The following is a 16,969-nucleotide window of genomic DNA, read 5'->3' on the forward strand; positions in this document are numbered from 1 at the left end:
CAACTATACTAAAATAGCACTGCTTTTTAATGAAGAACTGTTTCAGAATCAAATCAAATCCCCGTCTCATTTTTTTTTTTCTTTCAGGCTCTGATGCCATTATCCGGCAGCACAAAGCAGCATGTTTGCGGATCACAGCTCTTCTGGCGTGTAAGGACCTGCTGTGGATCGGCACCAGTGCAGGGGTGGTCCTGACTCTGGCCATCCCGCCCGTGTCCTCCAGCACTGGGCCGGGCTCTCTGCGGGCTCCCCTCCTCCCCATGGGCTCCGCCCACGGACACACCGGACACGTCCGCTTTTGTGTGTGTGTGCACGTAGGTCTTAGCAGGTTACACTTTTCAGTAAAAATGCTTGTTATTTGAGCTATAATAGTATATCAACTATACTAAAATAGCACTGCTTTTTAATGAAGAACTGTTTCAGAATCAAATCAAATCCCCGTCTCATTTTTTTCTTTCTTTTAGGCTCTGATGCCATTATCCGGCAGCACAAAGCAGCATGTTTGCGGATCACAGCTCTTCTGGCGTGTAAGGACCTGCTGTGGATCGGCACCAGTGCAGGGGTGGTCCTGACTCTGGCCATCCCGCCCGTGTCCTCCAGCACTGGGCCGGGCTCTCTGCGGGCTCCCCTCCTCCCCATGGGCTCCGCCCACGGACACACCGGACACGTCCGCTTTCTCACGTGCATTGAGCTGCCAGAGGGCTTTGACGTCAACTTCCCACCACCGTCCGAATCCGGTAAGTTTCTCACTGCCTGTTGCAGTGTGGGTAATATTAACAGAGGATCTGGCAACAAAATGGCAAAGTGCATTATGGAAATACAGAAACCTGCAGACATTGATCTGTTCTATGTGTTTTTTTATTTGGAGTATTAGGAGTTCAGTGCGACTTAAACTGTTCTCTTCAGTGTCAATAATGTGTTGTAATTTTATTTGTAATTTGTTCATACAATTTCAATTTTTTATGTAGCAGTATATTTTAAAAACTGACCATATTACACTGCACTATACTGTATATAATAATGAAGTGCATTATGGAAATACAGAAACCTGCAGACATTGATCTGTTCTATGTGTTTTTTTATTTGGAGTATTAGGAGTTCAGTGCGACTTAAACTGTTCTCTTCAGTGTCAATAATGTGTTGTAATTTTATTTGTAATTTGTTCATACAATTTAAATTTTTTATGTAGCAGTTTAAAAACTGACCATATTACACTGCACTATACTGTATATAATAATATTAAAATAATAATAAAAAATTAATTCTATAAATGTTATGGGATTCATAAAAACACAAACACATGGTTAATGATAATAGTAATTCAATAAATAATTGAAGATTTTTTTTTACAAATATTATGGTATTCATAAATAATGTGATTATGGCCCTGCAATTCAATATCACATTTTTAATTGAATTTAAATTCAGCTTTAAAAAACATGTAATTAGTACTTTTTTTTTCTTTGTTTTTTAATGTGAGCTTAAATGTACCTTGTTATTCTTTCTTTTGTTTAACTCATGTTTTTATAGTAATTGTTTGGCAAGGAATTTATTTTTGTATAAAAGGAAGATTAATAAAAAAAAAACAAGTCTAGCTAATACACACGTTATATATTATTATAAAACTTTGTGTGTTGTGGTATTAAAAAAAACACCCAATTATGGCCCTGCAAAAGAGTATCAAATATTTAATTTGATTTTAATTTAATTTAGCCATCTCAAATAGTCAGTGCCAAGACAAGTGTAAACTGGTTCAGAACATTTTGCCATCACGTCACACAAACCGTTTACAAAGGTCAGGAACATATGCGATCGTTTCATTTGCAGTGTAAACATTAATGCATCCTGATGCATCCCAAACAACAGAAAAAAACGCCTTCTCACCTTTCAATCAACCACTTGTGTGTTTTAAAAACGAGTGTTTTAAACTTGCCTGATTAATGCTTGTGATTGGATGCTTCCAAGACGAATGTCTATAAATAGAGGCTATCAATAAAATCTGGCACAGTGACATCGGTTAACAAATATGTGTGTGTGTCCTGAATTTCTATTATAGTGAACTCCGCACAGAACAGCTCTGAGAGCAGCAGCGGAGGCCTGCAGAGACGAGACTCCTCCCGGCGGCGCGCCTCCACCCTCCTGCCCACCAAATCCAACCTGCTGGTCATCAGCGGCGGCGACGGCTATGAAGACTTCAGACTGACCAATAGCAGCGAGACGGTGGGGAGGGACGACAGCACCAACCACTTACTGCTGTGGCGCGTGTAGCAGAAGCCCCGCCCCCTCGACACACTTCCCCCCACGAAACCCCGCCCCTTCCTGTTCTCTGATGCGTTGTGCACGAGCATGTAAGACGTCAACCAATGGGGTGTTTGTTTTTCGTTCCGTTGTGTTATGGGTCATTTCGTTTCTCGGTGTAAAATATCTCGATCTCGCTTGCCATGTGGTGTTTCCTGTGGCTGCTTTTGAATATTGTGTTGAAACTTAAAAAAACCAAGCGGACGAAACGATCATTACCTTGAAGAAGAAAAGAGAAAAAGCAGGAAAAGGTGAAGTAAAAAAGAAAGGAACAAGTATTGTTGGATAGAGAGTGGGTTTGAATGCATCGCACGAGGCCGGGAGGATTGTGGGTAATGTGGATGGACGTACAAAGTGGAAAGACGAGTTTTTCATCCTTCGATTCGTCAGTCCGCACACTACTGGTCTTGACAGACTGTGATTTCATTGGAGAATGAAGATGTTTTTGTTAAAGCTCTCGTTTGTGGTGTTCGGGGCGAGATGAGAGTTAATCTTACGTAACCAATGTGCAATATAAGGCTAGAGTACCCGCGAACCGCTATATGACACACACACTTTACTACTTCAGTAATCAACAAACTCACAGTCAGAGTTATTACACATTATAACATTATTCTTTTGGTTATCGAATCATCTTTATGTATAAAAAAAAATAAGACTTCACTATGTTATGTGAAAGAACAGCAATGACATTCCATATATAGGTATTGTGACAAAAAACCTTTTGTACAGTATTTATGTTTTTTCATTTTTAGTTAAGTCTTTTTTTATAGCACTTAATTTATAAATAAAGTAGTCTGGCGTTTTTCTCTACTGAAAGATTTTGACGCTCAACTCAAGTTGGGTCAGTGAGGTTGCATTTGTACCATTTTTGAAAAATGATTCCGGTGAATCTCACAAAGAAACATCCAGGTCATATTTCACCCCAAAATAAAAAGAAGTTTTATTTGCATAAAGAAAATAAAGCATATTTTTAGGACCATTTAATTATTTATTTTTTTGCATCATGTCATTATTTTCATTGTAATTTCCCTTTAATTTCTTAAAATTGTGATACAAAAACAATCTCATTCACATTACTGTAATACATTTTTATTCTTCCAATTTTTTGATTTTTGATTCTATTTAATCCAACAAATACTATGGTATGGAAGCTTTTTTTCCACCTCTGAATGAAAAACAAAAGAGTAATCTCGCAATTGTGACATTTTTCTCAGAATTGTACGATTTTTTTCAACTTGCAATTGCAAGCTGAAGTCCAGATCTGAGGAAAACAACTCGGCTCATCATTTTCTTACAATTGCGAGTTTCTCACAATTCTGACTTTATAACTCCATAATATAAGTTTTTCATGCAATTCTGAGAAAAAATCCAGAGTTGCAAGATATAAACTCGAAGTCAGAATTGTGAGATAAAAAGTTGCAAATCACCAATTTTTAATTTTTTTTTAAATCCCGTGGTGGAAACGGGCTTCCATACTATGGTTTGTACTTTACAAATGTGCTGTAATTTTTTCACATTACAGTTCTATTTTTTTGCATTACAGTAATTGGGGGAAATGTAATTAATTGACATTAAAATAATGTAAAACAAATTTTTTTTTAATCTAATAATAAAGTTAAAAAATATATAATTTATTTATTTTATGTAAATTTCTTTTAATTTTGGGATGAAATATAACTAGACAGGATTGGAGAGATTCACCGATGACCAGCTGTGTAATTTCAGTGGTTGTTTTCATCACCATGTTAATTCAGGAAAGAGAATTGTGTTGTTTCTTAAACGATGTTGCTGAAGACTGCGTCGATTTGACATAGAGTTTGCAGTGGAGAGAGAAACTCTGTGTTTGTTTGTGAGTGTGTCTGTGTGTAGATTACAACACGAGAATGAAGTCAGACGGGTTACAGCCCTTTGGCTGCTTGTGGCCGCTTATGACAGACAATTAACCGCTAAAGCGCTCTGCCTGCGCCGCCCACCTGGACTTCCTGTTAAATGAGCAATTTCTGCTGCCTTAGTTTGTCTGGAAAGAACCACGTCACACCCAAATTCTCGCTCACCTGAAGGATGTGAAGTCAGACATTTCCCAGACCGCATCATGCATGGAAATTCATGGGAATGTTTTGCCAAATTGTTTTATCAATTGATCTGTTGAGTAGTTGTGAACACTAGTGCCAAGAACACGTAGGTAGAAACGTCAAAGCGTTGCAGAAGATAACTTCTTACTACAAACGGGATCCTCAGAAAATCATATTTTCATAAACTGAGTCTGCATGTTTTGCTTTTTAATCAAATATCTAAATCAATCAGTGATGATAGTCCTAAGTCAAGTCTTACTGTTGTAAGTGACCCTCTCAGCCCTTTCTAGTGAAAGACGTCATCAATGTTTGTTGTAAATATTGGTATATATTGCCTTTCTCTGTACATAGTGCTCTCACAGTCCACGATTGTTCATATGAATCTAATGGCATATTTTTATAAGTATTCTTGTCTATTTTTTTCTCATTTGGCATGTGCGGTCTCATTTAAATTAAAACTATTCCAGTATTTTAAAAGAAGAGAAGAGAAGCCGCTCCGCGTCTGCGGATCCTGTAACAGTCGTCATGCTTATTTCACACCGTTGTCCTATTTTGTCACTGTGGGTTTCTTTGTAATTAAACATTCACTGATGCCAGAATCCAGAGGCTCTGTTAATTCATTTACAAACACGATCTGACCTGTCATCGCAGTCAAATGAGTCACTGTCAGTGCCAGGAAGTTTATGAATTTGTTTTCAAAAATTGTGAGTTGGCACAAAATAAGACTTCAGACTCTTTTGAAAAGGTACATTTTTAAAGAAATGAAATGAGATGATGAAAATTTTGGGTGCCAGAGATGTGTCTGAATAGAATTTTTTTTTTTAAAGTGATATTAAATAATAATATAAAAATTTAGACTCATACTATTTCTCTTGCAGTAACTTTTGGGTATCACAGTTTTATGAAACATCACATTTTAAAAAATCTGATCATTTTATACTGCGCTCTTTTGGCTTCTGCACTTGTTTGAGATTCATCAAAAGCTAGGTGATGATTCACACTTAATAGTTTTAATCACTGCTTTTATTAATCATTTCCTCCAGTATGCGAAGTGTGAATCATCAACTAGTTTAGGATTAAAATAACTTTCAAAAGCTTTTTTCTGTTGTCAATCTAAAATGCATGATTTGGTCACAACAGGCCCAAAGAATTTTAAGGAGGGTAAGACCAATTATGTGTTTAAATGCTGCATTTTTTGGTCATAAATACAATAAAAACAGTACATAAATGTTGAAATATTATTGAAATTTAAAATAACTATTTTCTATTTTAATATATTGTAAAATATAATTTATTCATGTGATCAAAGCTGAATTTTCAGCATCATTACTCCAGTCTTCAGTGTTACTTGATCTCTCAGAAATCATTATTATTACACTAATATGCTGATTTTGCTGATTATAAATGTTGAAAATGAACAGTATTTATTTGAAATAGAAATCTTTGTATGATTATAAATCACTATACTGTCACTTTGGATCAGTTTAATTCATATCCTTGCTGAATGAAAGAATTTATATAAAAAACAGTGCTTGTGTTGCTGGTGTGTCAGCAGCTCGTGGTTCTGAATGACTGTCTGATATTCATACAATCAAAATGAAACACACAAGACCAATTCACATCATCTCACAGCGAACTAGTTGTTCGAGGGCACAAAGAAAGCTTTATAATGTCATGCAATTAATGTTCATCGCCTGACCCTGCAGTTCATGGTTTGTGTGAGAGATCTGGTTTTATTCTGATTCAGTGCTGTTGGCATATGAGAAACCAAAGAATGCTGCAGCCTACATGAGCTCTGTCTCAGAGTAACCATGAACACTCATTCAATTAAAGAGGTTTCTACTGAAGCATCAGTTACGCTGAATATGCAACAAAAAAAAAGTTTGAATAATCATGTGCATCCTGTACCAGTGAGGAAGGGGAACACAGTTAGGGCCATATAGACTGATTAAGATTATGAATTATGCCAAAAAATTATATATATATATATAATTAGTATAATTATATAATTAGGTCTTTACCATCTTGTTTATTCAACAAAACAGGCAACAAAATAACTTTTGAATCATCCATTGCTTTAATGTTTTAATGGTTTTCAGCAGTTTAGATTGAACACTTATGTTGGGTTATTATTAAATAGAAGCTGAAAAAATTTCAAATATAATATATACTTTAATCTGCAGCTGTTCGGTTGGTTAAAGGGGTCATATGATGTTGCTAAAAAGAACATTATTTCGTGGCTGACTCTTAACTTTTATAAAGAATATCTCTTTGGATTTGAGACTTTAGTCTTTGCAACTTTACAGATCTTCTTTATGCACCAAGAGCTTGTAACACTCCAAAGAGAAAGGAAAAATTGAAATTGCATCATATGACCCCTTTAAGATGTTTGAACCTATAAGCAATTATAAATGTTGTGTTAATTTAACTGTGCTATCACATTTTAAAGGCAGGTGGGTTTACATGTACTTCATAAGCTTGACATTAATGTTTAGATCTTTAATTGAATGCATACTTCATTGGATGGCTGCTTTTTAGTTTGTGTCACTTCAACCATCTGGTTTATTCAAATGAATTCAGAGTGAAATCACTAAAGTAACTATAATTTTCAGTGATGAATTTGCTTGTTTTAGCTGTAGGGTTCGTTGTTGAAACGCACCTGGAATAACAAGAAATTAGTGTGAGATTGTGTTAAACTGCCCTGCAGCATGTGTTTATGCTGCATGAGTGCATTCCACACATACAGCGCTGCATGGAGAAACAGAAACATGCAAAGCTGAAAGAGTAGAACATATGTAGACACTATTTAGATGAAATATAAGGTGAGACGTTTGCTTTCATATTTACCCCACATGCCACAGAGAGAGAGATATTTTTCCCGTTTCTGCATTATTTTACTTTAGGTTATCATGCTAAATGAATGCCATTTCATTATCAACACCAGTGTCTTATAAAGATCAACTAAAATTCTAGATGAGGTTGTTTATTCATCAGAACATATTTAGAGAAATTTAGCATTAGAAGTGAATCCGCTGATTAAAAAGACATTAATTGATGGACTGGAGTGGTGTGGATTTCTTGTGGATTATTGTGATGTTTTTATCAGCTGTTTGGACTCTCATTCTGACGGCACCCATTCACTGCAGAGCATCCATTGCTGAGCAAGTGATGCAATGCTAAATGTCTCCAAATCTGTTCCCATAAAGAATCTAACTCATCTATATCTTGGATGGCCTGAGGGTATGTACATTTTCAGCAAATTTTCATTTTAGGGTTCCTTTAAAATGTCCTTTAAGTGTGAATACAATTTTATTTTTTCGGGATTTTTAAAGGGGTCATATGATGCGATTTCAATTTTTCCTTTCTCTTTGGAGTGTTACAAGCTCTTGGTGCATAAAGAAGATCTGTAAAGTTGCAAAGACTAAATGTAATATTACTTGACACTGTTTTGACAATGCAATGCGGTAAATCTTCACAGGAATGAACAGAGTGCGAGACAGAGGGCGCGCGCGAGGTGAAGCTCATATTACACGCGCTGTGACGTGCTGCTCTCAGTTCTCAGTGACTCGGTTCAGATGTTGGATCGCTCTGCTCATCTCTGCGGTTCTGTCTCTCTCCCTCTCTTTGTGTAGCCTAATTATAGACCACGCATCCGACATATGATGATTATAGGACACTTATGATTTCACAGTAAAACAGGTAAGATAAAATACGAACTTTATTCACGGTGTGAAAGAGTTTATTAACAGATGGGGACAGTTGCGGTGCGGATGCGGCATCTTTTCAGTTACTTATGAAGTCGGTAGTGTGTACTGCGTACTCAGACGAGTGTGGATATACTGTACTGAGCTGTACTTCAATACATTTTGCCGATAGTTCTACTGAACCGTTTCACACAGGAGACAATAGAAATGCGTTGAGTTGGTGTTTCCTGATAGGCTTATGCACTATGAAGCTCTCATTCACTTCAAGGGCTGTGAAACTGTCTGTAACTTTTTTTTAAACACTCTGATATGATTATTATATGTAAATATAAGTTATAAGTGACGTTCGATGTACAAATAATGATTATGAAATCATTACTTTTATCTTACTTCTTTTGATTATGATTAGAATTCCTCCTTTAAAGACAAATATTATATTACACTCTATATTGCTAAACTGATGATTCAGTGTTGATTCATATATTTTAATAATTACATATATGCATATTTGAATGCACATAATATTTAAGTGAAAAATGGGCCATGTACCATTATCTTTTTTTGACAAAATTCTATTGATTTTCCATTTATTGGTTTCTAAAACAATTTTTTTAACCACCAATATCACTGGAAAAGAAGGGAACTAAACAATGATAAACATTCTGAAAGCTGTATAAATGTATTGTAATATTATTTTATTATCCAAAAATGAGTTTATTATTACAGCAATAACAAAAGCTGTACTGTTGTCACAAACTGTGATTACTAAAGTGCATAGTGGTAAAGGGAATCACTGATCTGTTAAGTATTATTAAGTGTAATTTGTATATATTCATTATGAAGTGTTACCCGAACATAAGATTATGATTGCAAATACATGAACTATTGTTTGAAAACCCATAAATAAGTACATTTTGCTATTGCGGCAAAATGACATTGGTATTACAGGAACATTGTGTTTTACTGTAGCCTATGTTGTGAACTTACCAACAGCCTTTATGGAGGGTCTATAAACATCTCTTATCTCCTGCAATTTCCACCGAATCTGATATATGAGAGCAGAATGAGGAACAGCATTTATTGGTTTTATGAAACTAAGTGTAACACACTAATATATTACCATCATTTACCTGCTGTCATTGTGTCATCCACTTCAGCTCTTTAAATCATTCAGGGATCACAAATTGTTCTGCTCTTTTCCAGTGAACTCCGTTCACTAAGAGAAGGCAGTGAGCGGATTTAAATACAGCTCATCATAATGTGGGCAGCTTCACACACACACACACACACACAAACAATTTGGCTCCAGACTTTGGCACGCATTGCGCCAGCTGCGGTTTATACCAGCTGGAAACATGTTTGTACTGCATGCATAATTTATGGTCTGCACTATAAACAAAAATGCTGTGTTATAAAACATTGTATAACATGTATGTGTCAGCCTATAGGCACCAGAGCATGTTGGATAAATCCCCAAATTCCTATTTAAAAGACTTTAAGTTACAAGGCACCACCCTTGCCGTTATAATTAACATCTTTTGTTAACCCTCCATGAATATTATAGTGATACGCAGCATTGGCACACAGTCTGGACTATAATAAAGCAGGATGTAATTGCCACGTCTTCATAGTTTGACTTTTTTCACAGGCATTAACAAAATGCCTAAACGTGTTTTATGCTCACGTTTGAAATAAATATGCACTATTATTACCGTTCAGCATTACCTGCTTTATGAGCCACACAAATGCTTTAGTAACTTTAAGGCTTATAAAGCAGTGTGATTGAATGCATGACTCTAATACAAGCAATGTTTGTCATGGGACAGGCCAGCAGACTCACTCTAATATATTTGGCACATCTGAATTGAGATTTTTTGACTCATCAGCATGAAGTCTGTACCAGTTTATATACTTTACAACTTTTAATCCACCTTTAATTCCGATCCACCCTACTGTACATGGAAAGGCATTAGAGGCAGAATATGTAAAATACTTGGTTTATCTGCATAAATCCAGTCAGTCTGTTTAGAATTGATGATTTCAGCTAGCTATTAGGATTTATGTGTGCAATGTGCATTAGGCATTAATAAACAGACTGCTAATCAGTGTCTTTACACAGCCGAGTTAAGGCTGCTCTGTACCTGCCCAAAATTCAGCATAAAAACACAATGCTACATAAAAGACAGATTAAATTATGCCTGCTCAGACCCCCCTCAGCCCCTAATATCATAATTGCGGTGTAAGTGCGTTTATGCCACCTTTGAGTGGCATTAAACGGTGTGTTATGGCAGTGGTTCCCAACCCTGGTCCTGGAGGCACCCCAACACTGCACGTTTTGCATGTCTCCTTAATCAAACACACCTGATTCAGGTCATCAGCTCATTAGTAGAGACTCCAAGACCTGAAACTGGCATGTCAGAGAAAGGAGACATGCTAAATGTGCAGTGTTGGGGTGCCTCCAGGACCAGGGTTGGGATCCACTGTGTTATAGCACCTCAGAAGTGTTTCTATGCCACCTTTGCAGTAAAATGTTGGCGTTATAGGCATCTTTGCACAGCTAACACCAAATTTACACTGCAAAGGTGACACAGAAGCACTCAGAAGCATTTAGGTGTCTTTACACCGACTGCGTAATGCTGCTCAGAGGTGGCATGAATGCATTTACAAAGCAGTTACAACTTTATACAGTACTTTGATACTAGGGGCTGAGGTGGTTCAGAGCAGGCATAATTTAGTCTGGCTTTTATGTGGCATTGTATCTTTATACTGAATTTTGAGCAGGCACAGACCAGCCTTAACTCAACTGTGAAAAGACAACTTAAGTTAAGGCTGCTCTGTGCCTGCTCAGAAATCTGTGTAAAGCAAAATCCAGCCAAAAGGATGATTAAATCATGCCTGCTCTGACACAACTTAGCCCCTATAAAAGTATACCATTAAAATTGCAGTGTAAATGCATTCATGCCACCTCTGAGCAACACTGACATTTTGTGTTAAGATACCTAATTGCCACTTACTGTAGGAGGTGCTTCTGTGCCACCTTTACAGTGAAAATGGCATTGTGTTAAGATTGAGTTGTGCCAAATTTGCACTGCAGTGGAAGTGAAGTGAAGTGGCACAGAAATACTTCTGAAGTAACATTTAAGTATCTTTCTTTCCACAGACTGTTTAATGCTGCTCATAGGTGGCATACATTTATTTACACAGCAATTACAGCTGTATACTTTGATACTACAGCTGAAGGGGTTCCGAGCAGGCACAATTTAGTCAGCCTTTTTTCTGATATTGCATCTTTACAATGAATTTTGTGCAGGCACAGACCAGCCTTAACTTGACTGTGTAAAGATGCCTTTAGTTTATGCAGCTCACAGATTCAAACCCATAAATAAGAGTTTCTCACTGTGGTAGATCCTCTAAACTAGCATGATTAATAATTAAGAGAATTTGAGGCCCACTGGAGAATTCAGCAATCTGTTCAGACAGATTAATCTGCACAAGTGCCAGACTGTGGCAGAATGTTTCCATATGAACGAGACTTGTGTTCATGTGTTCGCATAGCTGTCTGTGCATTTTTCACATGCTTGCATAATTTTGTTTTGATAGAGTTTGTTTGATCATCCTAATTCTGTGACTCTGCTGTGCTGTCCAAACAAAAACCAATTCTGCCCGGAAGCTTGAGAGGTCTTGCTAGGTCTGTTATCTGTAATTACCCATGCTCTTTGCTTGACCCCTACTGGAGCGACAGCACCAATTCAGAGTTTTGAAGTGGGAGTTTGGTTGGCAGGAGTCTTTGTGCTCTGACATTGGGCACACTCCTCTGAAATTATGAAGCAAACGTCTGGGCAGATTCCAAACCCTCCACGGCTGGATGCAGGAATCAATGGTTTAATTAAAGCTTTATTATTTGTCTTGGTGGGACGTTTCACCAGAAACAACCAAATCTACTGTATACTTTTCCCTCTCTCGCGTGCAGACATCTACCTGCGTTGGCTGCCGCGTCCGTGTTGACCTCTGCGTGGTTTGGGCGCTGCTGGTACACCGACCGTTCTGACCTCAGATCAGCAGGGATTTACTCTGTGTGCCTGTGGCTTCTGCTGACTCCACTACTGTGATACATTGAGTTGTGTGACTGAACATTGAAGGCACATCATGAGAATAATCTTAATATTATTCACAAGAGATATTCTGTGTGAATTAAGAAATTGTGAAATTGCTGTTTTGAAACATTATTTGCAACTTGTTTGATATGAAGCTCAAGATGATTCAGTGATTCTTTTATGGTCAAAAAGATATGTAGGCAGTAGGCACATATTACTGTTTATTATGGGTTTTTTGTCTTCCTATTAAATCAATAAGAGTGTTTCTGGTTATTTGAATGTGTTCCAGTTCAGTTTGTTGTGGCTATATTTAGCTAAAAAAAAACATAAAATTAATCAGAATTTAAGTGTAATTTGCATTCAACAGTGCTAAAAATTAGTTTGTCTCTCGTGTCTGAAAAAGTTTTTTCTTGCTTCTGCATCTTGAATTGTTGACCCAAGAAGTCCTGAGTGATTCAGTCTGATATGTGAGCGAATGGAGTCAGTGTTTTTTTTTTATTCAAGAACTGCTCTTGCCAATTCAGTTCGATTAGTGAACGAGTCATTCTTGGTTCAATGAGTCAGGGTTTTTGATGATTTTTGCTCTGACCAGTTCAGTCTGATGAGTGAAAAAATCATGGTCGGTGGGTTGTTGTTTCGAGAACTGCTCTGGGGGATTCAGTCTAATTTGTGAATGAATTATTCTTAGTTTAAGGACCCAGTGGGTTGTTCATTTAAGAACAGCTCTAAACGATTCAGTTTGTTTGTGAAAGAACGTCTCAGGTTACTTATGTAACCATGGTTCCCTGAGTAGGGAACGAGACACTGCGTCCTCTAGGGGTCGTCTTGATTCAGTGAGTCAGTGGAATGTTGATATAAAAAACTGCTCTGAGCGATTCAGTCTTATTTGTGAATGAATCATTCTTGTATAAATAAGTAAGTGAGTTGTTGATTTGAGAACTACTCTGACAAATGAATTGGTTGAACTGGTTCACAAACAACCCACTGAGACACTAACTAGACCAAGAATGATTTGTTCACAAACCAGACTGAATCAGCTCTCAAGTCAGCAACCCGCTGACTCATTGAACCAAGAATAATTAATTCACAAAACAGACTAAATCGCTCAAAGCATTACCCAGATCAAATACCCACTGACACACTGAACCAAGAACGACTCATTCATAAATCAGACTGAATCGCTCAGAGCAGTTCTGAATCAATATCCCTTGACTCTTTGGACTAAGAATGATTCTTTCTCAAACCAAACTGAATCGCTCAAAGCAGTTCTCCATCAACAACCCATGGAACATGATTTGTTCACAAACTTAGTCCAAAGAGTCAAGGGATATTGATTCAGAACTGCTCTGAGCGATTCAGTCTGATTTATGAATGAGTCGTTCTTGGTTCAGTGTGTCAGTGGGTATTTGATCTGGGTAATGCTTTGAGCGATTTAGTCTGTTTTGTGAATTAATTATTCTTGGTTCAATGAGTCAGCGGGTTGCTGACTTGAGAGCTGATTCAGTCTGGTTTGTGAACAAATCATTCTTGGTCTAGTTAGTGTCTCAGTGGGTTGTTTGTGAACCAGTTCAACCAATTCATCAAAAAGATTTGACTCAAAAGAAAAAAATGTCCTGAATCAGAGTCACTAGCATATTGAAGACCAATGTGAGTCCTTTTTAAAGTGTGTATTTTACTATGTGTGTTCGCTAGGAACTAAACCCAGGATCTTGGCATCCCTAGCACCATGTGGAGCTACAGGAATGTTAGTTTTTACACTAGCTGTGACCACAAAGACCAACACAAAGGGAAAAAGTTGCTATTCAGGGTGTGATGATACAGCACTTGGTGCCGGGGCCACATTTGGTGCCTGTTCAGGGTGTTATTAGAGCGCATAGACGGACATGTGACAGGAAGTCCCCTCTCCATCAGATGCAGGGCCACATGACCCAGGCCTGCACCCTCCGCAAAGGCAGGCATCCATTAATTAGCACAGGGCAGCATGGGTAATATGACATTCCTGTAGTGGAGGATAATTACTGGTTCAGAAAACAAGACACGGCCAGTGGATTTGGGTGACCAATTCATCTGAAGGCAAAGGTTGTGACTTTCCTTATTCTAGAGATTTGACTTTCTTGGAAAAGTTAGCAAATGTGCTGCTTTTGTTAACTAATTTAACATAATTATTATATGCAAATATATATTCTCCAGTAGTAGCAATGAATACTTTTACAAAAGACCAATATACTTTAAAAGAATGTTGGCTAGTTCATACAACTTAATATTTAAATAATTGACATTTAAATAAAAATATAGTTTAAATGTATATTAAATGTAATTAGTTGAAGTGACTTGAAATGCATCTGTACATGTAATTTCATATTGTCTTTGTAACACACTCAATTTGGTGTAGGATTTGTTTAGGCAATTTTCACTCAGAAATTGCTAGTAAATTTCGAAAAATAATTACAATGAAATAAGTAAAACATTAAGTTAAACTGGGTTTTTTTTTAAAGTAGAAAATTACAAATTACATTTATGATAAGCTAAAATTTTATAAGCACTTTAATAAGTCAACAGTTTAAAATAAGTTTTCTTTAAAGCACAGCAAAATATTAAAACATGATTCATATTATATTATATTACATTTTTTTATATTATATATTTTTAAATATACTATGAAATGTGAATGCAATTAAGCACATTTCTCTCAGATCATGCTGTGAGAATCACAGATGTTGGCAATGTGGAATCACTTAACATATGGATTTCATTATTATTAAATTGCCAGAATGATCTCAGCAATGTTATAGGGTTGTAACATAGATTTCTGCTTTGCCCAATTCATGCATCTTATGATTTACTTCTTCCTTGTTTCACTTTTTACATTTCCTTCTGTAAGGAATGATTTCTTTCTCTTTTTCTATTATAGATAGTGAAATGTTTGCTGAATGAATGCTGTGATAGTCTGCAAGCAAACAGTGTGTCAATCAAGCGAGTGGAACCCTACACCAGTGACGTTCTTTCTCACCGTGTCGGTTTACATTCTCAGCATTGACATGGTTACTGCCAGCTTGTGTTTACTATGGTAAATAAACACTTAATGGAAAGATACAAACAGCAGCAGAAGTATATGCATTGTACTCAGTAGAAGTACTGACACTACTAAAGTCCCTGTGCTGTATTTTACATTAATTGCATTATATTGCCAACATATAGTTTTATATGCTTATTTATTTAAAACTATTTAAATATTAAAAATATATTGTCCCCTTAAATAGCTTCAGTGTATTTTGTAAGGGTAGCTTTACTGGTTGACATCAACAATCAAAATTGTCCGTCTTGTGTCAAAATAGCTCTTCCAACACTGTGTAAACAACAAACAAACCTAAATATAGACACAGTCTAATACTTATGAGACAATCATGTATTTAATGGCGAAAAGAGCTATCGTTATGCCATCTACAGTGGTTATGAATAGTCAAATCTCTTGTGCATAGGAGCAGATAATAGCCATTTTGTAGGTATTTGTCCAGAATGGTGGTTGGCAACTGTTACTTAGGTATGACATCAAGGGCCTTATTTTGAACAGGCATATGTTTCATCTCAGAGAATAATTGGTTTTCCTCTGTTTTTCTTAGCAGAAACCACAGTAGAATGATGCACATGGCCCATAATCATGTTTGTGTATCGGTGACCTCGTCTTTTAACAGCAAATGGTCCAAAACAGAAACATGAGACACTTCCAAACAAGCAACAAAACACTTCATTTACCACTGCAGTTTCTTTAACTCCGATTAAAAAGCTATTAGCAAATGCAAAGTCATTCTTATTGGGTTTCAAAAGACAGTTCCACCCAATGATGTGTATTTTCCAAGTTCAAAAAAACTATTGTATAATATGTCAGCAGGTTGAAATGTTTTTCAAAACCCATCTATATCTATCTACCCATCCATCCATCCATCCATGCTACTATTGGCATATTATATGCATATATGCATTGCATATTTTTGCACCGTTGAAGCTGAAGAGCTTGATTTTTTTTGTGGCACTAGCATTACCAAATGACAAAAATAATGTTTCCAAAACACATTTTTTGTCTGCCATTGATCTGACTAACAGATAGTCCCATCCTAACGTCAATGTTGCTTTTCCCTGCTCAGTATATCATAGCTCTGTGTGCTCATTTTGTTTATAAGCAACATAAAATGAAGCCCAATGCAGCTTTATGAGCAGAAACTCCCTTTTCGTCACATTGTCTGATGAGGTTTGTATTCGGTGTCCCTCTTTGGATGCTGTAATTGTTGCATAACATTCTTCACCCCTGGTGACAGAGGGATTGTGGTGGTCACCGGCCACAGCATGTGGTTGGCACGTATCTTGAAACATGCAGGACACACTACAAAACATGCTGTTAGCAGCTGAAAGCAAACGGTGGTTAGTTCATTTGAAGGAACAGAGAGACAGAGAGAGTAAAAGTGAGGGGAAATGGAAAGTGTCTGGCTATTAAAATCCCAGGCTGTATTTGTCAGCAGCATCAGGCTGGTGGGGATTTGAAGAAAGATGGCGGTGTTGAACATTCAGAGCGAGAACAGGAAGTGACACGTGGTCGTATTGCACATGTCAGCGCCAAACTTGCTGACAGGAGTTACAAGACCATCTCACATGGCTTGAGTTCTTTAATAAGGTCAATAAGGTTTTTTGAATGCTTTTTAATACTTTTATTTAGCAAGGATGTATTAAGTTGATCAAAAGTAACAGTAAAGAATTTAGTGTGACAAATATTTTGTAACAATGAAAATAAAATATATACGAAAAA

The 16,969-nt window shown here is 36.8% G+C and overlaps 2 protein-coding genes across 2 annotated transcripts in view; both read left to right on the forward strand.

Moving 5' to 3' along the window:
* Positions 1-3,230, forward strand: part of arhgef17 (Rho guanine nucleotide exchange factor (GEF) 17) — a 34,411-nt gene extending 31,181 nt beyond the window's left edge. The window contains exons 17-19 of the mRNA XM_016284403.1: positions 88-314; positions 395-737; positions 2,057-3,230. Of these exons, the coding sequence (XP_016139889.1) occupies positions 88-314; positions 395-737; positions 2,057-2,268 (782 nt within the window). The 3' untranslated portion in view covers positions 2,269-3,230. The remainder of the gene's footprint in view (positions 1-87; positions 315-394; positions 738-2,056) is intronic.
* A 4,694-nt stretch (positions 3,231-7,924) lies between these two features.
* The window catches only part of LOC107594384 (tumor necrosis factor receptor superfamily member 19L-like), a 30,753-nt gene continuing 21,708 nt past the window's right edge, over positions 7,925-16,969 (forward strand). Inside the window, exon 1 of the mRNA XM_016284404.1 lies at positions 7,925-8,072. The gene's annotated coding sequence lies outside the window, so the exon portion shown is untranslated. The remainder of the gene's footprint in view (positions 8,073-16,969) is intronic.

The sequence above is a fragment of the Sinocyclocheilus grahami genome, unplaced genomic scaffold, assembly GCF_001515645.1.
Source record: "Sinocyclocheilus grahami isolate Dianchi unplaced genomic scaffold, SAMN03320097.WGS_v1.1 scaffold182.1, whole genome shotgun sequence".
NCBI classification, from domain to species: Eukaryota; Metazoa; Chordata; class Actinopteri; order Cypriniformes; family Cyprinidae; genus Sinocyclocheilus; species Sinocyclocheilus grahami.